The sequence below is a fragment of the Pygoscelis adeliae genome, unplaced genomic scaffold, assembly GCF_000699105.1.
Source record: "Pygoscelis adeliae isolate BGI_AS28 unplaced genomic scaffold, ASM69910v1 Scaffold120, whole genome shotgun sequence".
In the NCBI taxonomy this organism is placed as follows: domain Eukaryota; kingdom Metazoa; phylum Chordata; class Aves; order Sphenisciformes; family Spheniscidae; genus Pygoscelis; species Pygoscelis adeliae.
Window position 1 is genome coordinate 3,431,020 of NW_008824032.1, and position 5,655 is coordinate 3,436,674.

At 52.2% G+C, this 5,655-nt stretch overlaps 1 protein-coding gene across 1 annotated transcript in view; it reads left to right on the plus strand.

Annotated features, from left to right (window-relative positions):
* FSTL1 (follistatin-like 1) overlaps nt 1-5,655 on the plus strand; it is a gene marked incomplete at its 5' end in the record, with an annotated part of 15,532 nt that overhangs the window by 1,551 nt on the left and 8,326 nt on the right. Inside the window, 3 exons of the mRNA XM_009329301.1 lie at nt 365-494; nt 1,694-1,726; nt 3,357-3,487. Of these exons, the coding sequence (XP_009327576.1) occupies nt 365-494; nt 1,694-1,726; nt 3,357-3,487 (294 nt within the window). The remainder of the gene's footprint in view (nt 1-364; nt 495-1,693; nt 1,727-3,356; nt 3,488-5,655) is intronic.

The window sequence follows — 5,655 nt, forward strand, 5'->3', positions numbered from 1 at the left end:
TTACCAACACTGTTTTCAGCACATACAAGCTACTGTGGAAAAAAATTAACTCTATCCCAGTCAAAACCAGCACAGCTGGGCACTGATTTCTCTGCTGGGCTCTGCTTTCAAGAAGGCTCTTGTGATGGTGGTGGTGACGGAGGCTGGGATAAAGTGAAGCCTTTGAACCCACACCCGTGGGCTTCTCTGTGTGGGTTTTTTTGGGGTGGCGATGGGAGTGTTCAGCCTGCTCCAAACACCGTTTGGGCTAAGAGGTCTGTGCCAAGTGCTTCTGTTGAGTTGGGCTGATGCTGGGACTCACCTGCCTCCCTCTAGCTGTCCCAAAGAGGCAGGTACAATGCTGTCTTCTCTGGCTCTCTCACAGCAATGCAAACCTCACAAGAGGCCTGTGTGCGGTAGCAATGGCAAGACGTACCTGAACCACTGTGAGCTGCACCGTGATGCCTGCCTCACTGGCTCCAAAATCCAGGTGGATTACGATGGCCACTGTAAAGGTAACCCTGTGTCAGGGAGCAATGAGGGCCTGCTGCTCTCTAAGGGAGGGAGAGATGGGAGCCAAGCGTGATAACAAGGCAAGGCAGAGGCCTCGCCGGCCAGGACCCTGTACTACAGTTGCAGATCAGGGTAAACAGGGCAAGCCTGGAAACGGTAGCCAGGTTCAACCAAGAGTCCAGATCACCAGGCAAGTTTGTGGTGATGAAGTAGGCCTGAACTCGAGCCATGAAATCAGGTCAGAATCAGTTCTGGTGATGGTAACCAGGATCAGGCACACGCCAATAATTGCTAGACAAGTCCATAGTGATGCAGTCTATAGCAGGTCTGAGACCAAGGTGGGAAGACAGTCACCAGGTCAGGGCCTAGATCAACAGGGTCTATGGCAGGTATGGGAATGGTTGCAACAGAGCTGGAGACAGGCATACCTGCAACATAATCCCAGGCAAGGACTAGGGGCCAAGACATCAGCTGAAATGGAGCTCTGGGGCTCATGGGTAGAGAGTGTGAATGGAGGCCCTAGGTGAGGTTGGCAGGGCCATTAAGGCCCTCATTAGTGCACTCAGGTCCCTGACGCCTTGGCTGTGGCGGGATCTTGGAGCTACTGTCTCCCTGGGTTGCTGGGAGGGCAACTTCTTGCTCCTGCCTGCCTCACTCTGAGCTCATGGATTCAGCCAGGCGGGTCTCTCAGTCTACCTGCTGGGGAAAGGTCAGACTCTTGGGATAAACCTCCAAAGTCCATACGACCATCCGTGTTCATGAGGGACCTCAAGAACTTTAGGAGCAAGGATTTTGTCTCAACAGTGGGGCTGTTTAACTCACCGCTACACCAGCTGCACAGTACAGAAGTGTTTCCTTATGTTCAGACAGAATTTCATGTGTTTAAATATGTGCCTGCTGCCTCTTGCCCTGTCGCTGGACACCGCGGAGAAGAGTCTGGCTCAGTCTTCTTCATTCCCTCCCATCACATTTATAAACACTGATGAGATTGCCCCTGAGCCTTCTCTTCTTCAGGCTAAACAGTCCTCAGTCTCCCCTCGGGGTGACAGATGTTCCAGTCCTTTAATCATATATGTGGCCCTCATGTTTCCAAAGACTCCCAGGTTCCTCTGCTCTTGCCCAAGCGGCTCCCGGGGTGGGAAGAGGTTTGTATTGCTTCATGTTGCATCAGAGGTGTGCTCTTCTGTCTTTCCATAAACAGAGAAGAAGTCTGAGAATCCAGCTGCAAGTCCAGGTAAGAAGCCATCCCCTTTCTGGCTGGGGCCTCTGTATGAATCTGGGAAAAGAGATGGGGATGAAGGTCTGCTGGGGGAAGTTGTTCAGCTCTGCGTAAAAGTCATACCTCTGCACTGGTTGTAGCAGAGTCTGAGTTGATAAATCAGCTGAAGTATGATTGCCCAGCTCTTTACTCCTGGGTAACCTTTCAGAGCTCATACATCTCCTGGGCTCTTCATGTGCTGGGATGTCTCAGGGACTCTGAGCATGTACAAGGTGCAATGAAACTCAGTTTGCCCCTAGGGACACAAGCTGTGTTCATCACCCAGACTGAGGGGTATCTTTTGCATAATTCATTGGGGATCTAAGACACAATAACTGTGGAGCTATGTCCCCAACTCCAAGAGCACTCTTTTGAAAGGAGACTTCGCTTCAGGAGTGATTAACCGATGGGCGCAGGGGCAGAGAGACAGCACTATGTAATGGATGGGGCATCGTCAAAGGAGTCAGGAGGTGTAGCTGAACCTCTTCTCCCGTCAGCCAACAAGTCTCTTCAATTCCCTGTGCCTGGTTTCTTCCCTTATGCATTGTCTGGTGTACTTAAACTATGGATTTTGGGGCCATGGCCTGTGCTTCATCAGGGGACCTTTTTCCCATCCACGGCCTCTAAGTGCTGGAGCTGTATAATCATCAACTTCAGCTTCCTAGGACAGATGAGAGCAAACCTTCATACAAGCGTAAGGGAAAGGACCATGTCAGGGCATGGCCACCACCTTAAAGCAGTTTTAAGGAAGTTCAAAATTCAACATGCAGAATCCTTACAGGTTTTTTTTTTTCCATCTGTCTGTCTGGTTGCGATTGTAGTCGCTGGGTTCAGAAGGAGGTCTTTAGTGTGTGTAAGTGACATGAACGCACACCGATTTCCCTTCTGGCTCCATTGACCTCTGGGCAGGTGTGACAACTCAGAGAAGCCAGAAGATCTAGGCTTTCAGTTTTACTTGTAAATGCATGGTTTGGTACTAGCGCACAAAGTGATATCCACCTAAAGAAACCTGTGACTGTGGAGAGCACTGTGAACAAGCCCAACTTGACCCCCTCTCATTTCCAATCAGAGTGGACAAGTCAGGGCTTTGAAGAAATGAAATCTCCTGAGATAGCAGGCCCTAAAATTCAAGTCTTGGGGACAGCATGGTGGAAAGGCTTGCTCAGTCTAGTCTTCGCCCTTGCAGGGGATGGAGGTTTTGGTACTTGAGGGTTGACAGCCAAATGCCTGTTCTGCACGGGATTGGGAAGCCTGGGGACACTGTCAGTCACCTTCCTCCCTCAGTCTGAGGACTCTTCACACCACGATGAGTCAGTTCTGGATTGTTCTTGCACAAGCTTCAGGGACAGGAAGGCAGAAGAGCTTTGGCAGAAGTGTCGTTTTTTGGCCTTGCCACATGGTGTCACCCACAGCCCATCTGCCGTTCAGCACGTGGCACCTCTGCTTTGATCTGGCAGTGGCACATCTCCAAGGACGGAGGGTCCTGCAAACTGCCATTAGGGCTGGCTGGCTGGCTTTTATTTCCAGTCGTCTCTCTGTGGTCTCCCTGCCAACTTCATTTCTCTCATCCTTGCTTTTTCTTCTGCTACACCTTCTCCCATTACAGTTGTCTGCTACCAGTCTGACCGGGACGAGCTTCGTCGCCGTGTCATCCAGTGGCTGGAAGCTGAGATTATCCCAGACGGCTGGTTTTCCAAGGGCAGCAACTACAGTGAAGTCCTGGACAAGTATTTCAAGGCAAGTAGAGCAACGCCTGCCTCAGAGGCCAGAGAACATTTCTCGCCCTGTCACTGCAAAGCAGCTGCCATGCCCCCACCCAAGAGGCTCCAGTGTGTGATGGGCCTGTCAAGCTGGGGGCCAGAGAGGTCTGGTATGTCCTGCAGCGTGGTGTGTTACGGGCTGCCTGCAGCAGCTGCTGACAGAGCCATTGACATGGCTACATGACAGCCCAGACCTGGAGCATCCCTGGGGATCCGACCTGCCCTGGGGAAAAGGAGGAGGGCAGGCCGAGTGTGCCTGTGGCAGGGGAGAGAAGAACTGATCTCGGGGTACAAAAAATAGCCGGAGGAGAAAAGGTGGGTGAAAGTGCTGGAAATGCAGGTAGAAGGAGCAGGAAACTGGGGCAGGGGCTGCTGATTCTTTGTTCCAGACAGTCCCAAGGCCATGTTGAGATGGGGATAAGGGGACACTTGGGGGCTTCAAGGTGAATATTTGCTTGCAAGGAGTATGGCCCAGTTGTGGCTGAGAGCTGGCAGTTCCCTAGCACTCTGCAGAGAGAGAGGAACTGCCCGTTGAGTCTCGGGCCCTGCACTAATTCCGTTCCCCTTCCCTCCTCCCTTAGTCTGTCCCTCAGCCCATCCCCACACCCTTCTGTAACCAGCAGACCACACGCTTCTCCCATGCTCCTGCAGCATGCACTGCTGTGTGCCTCCCCCTCACGCCCAGCTCCTGATAAAGACTTCAAAGCATTCAGGATGGAGCTGGAGGAGCAGGTGGGGAAAGGGGGAGAGTGTTTAAATCATAAGCTGTTGACAGCGAGAGATTAATGGTGCCTGACAGGAGTTAGCGCTGCAAGCAAATTTGCCATGGCAATGGCACCCCCTGGTGAGATAGAGGAGCTGGTCCCCGCACCCCAGAGAGCATCTATGCCTTTGTAGCCGTTAATGCCGCTCCGTTTGCAGAAACCCACTTGTGGCCCACTGCCTCAGGCACCCCCACCGGCGCCTGCCAGCACCCGAAAGCTGCGGCATCCTGCAGAGGGGAGCTGCGCACTCCCTCCCCCTGCAAAGGTGCTGTCCCCAGCCGCCTTTGCAGTCAGTCTTCCCCGGGCCATGGGCTTTGCTGAAATGCATGAGCCAGCCACTGGCTTGCTCCACTGCCACCGCACCCAGTCCGGTCACCCCCGCTGGCCCCACGCCTGTCGGGGCACTGGTGAAATCCCGTGGCCACAGCTCAGAGGCAGACAGCCTCATGTTCTCTTTGTTGTCCCCCTTTTTCTGGAGCACTGATCCCAGGCACAAGTGGGTGAAAGTTTCCATGACAAAGCTATACCTTTTCTCAGACCAAAGGGGGGATTTCCTTCTCTGTCAGGTGGTAGTACACCATATCAACAACCCTTAAAGCTTTGAAATACTTTTAAAGCAGAATTCAGAGCTTGGAGCAACTTGGGACAAATACAAGCAAAGCAAACTAAATGGGTTCAAACACACAAATTTGTTTCACCAATGAGACTCCGCTGTAGCTGGAGAAATTCTGCCGTGCCCAGCCCTGGGGCTTCTCGCACTGCCCTTCGAATGGCCTGATTTCTGCCCTGCAGGTAATAAACACTGGAGACAAAGATGACATGAAGCTTTTCCCTTTTCTCCTTGATGGGGAGGTTTGTAGATGTGGCATTAAGCTGTTTCCCTCCTGGAAGCCTGACTCGTGTGGATCACTGGGATGTGGGTTGTACATCAGGCACGCCTTGACCTTGGAGGACGTTATTTCAAGAGGAGTGAGGCCAGTAGTGGGAAGCTGCTCTGTTTTGGAGGTTCACTGGGGGAACATGTAAATGCATACCATAGTATTGAAAGGCAAGAAAACTAGCTTCTCTGAGTCTGGGTCATTAAGGGAACTGCAGCCACTTTCACAAGAAATAGCGGGACAAGAAGCTTCAAAGTCTAGTAGAAGTTGAAACATGTTAGTGGGGCAGTTATACACAGGCTACAGCACGCAGAGTAATTTTCCTAGCCCTACAGGTTTCTCCTGAACCACATAGAGGTCACAACAGGCAGTGTCTCTTCCAGCATTCCTGGAAGCACTGCACGAGGAGACACAGTGACCTGCCCCAAGTCACACAGCAAAAATTAGCTGGCAGCAGCCTGTGTGCAGAATTCATTTTCCCCTCCCTGCAATGCAGCTGTCTC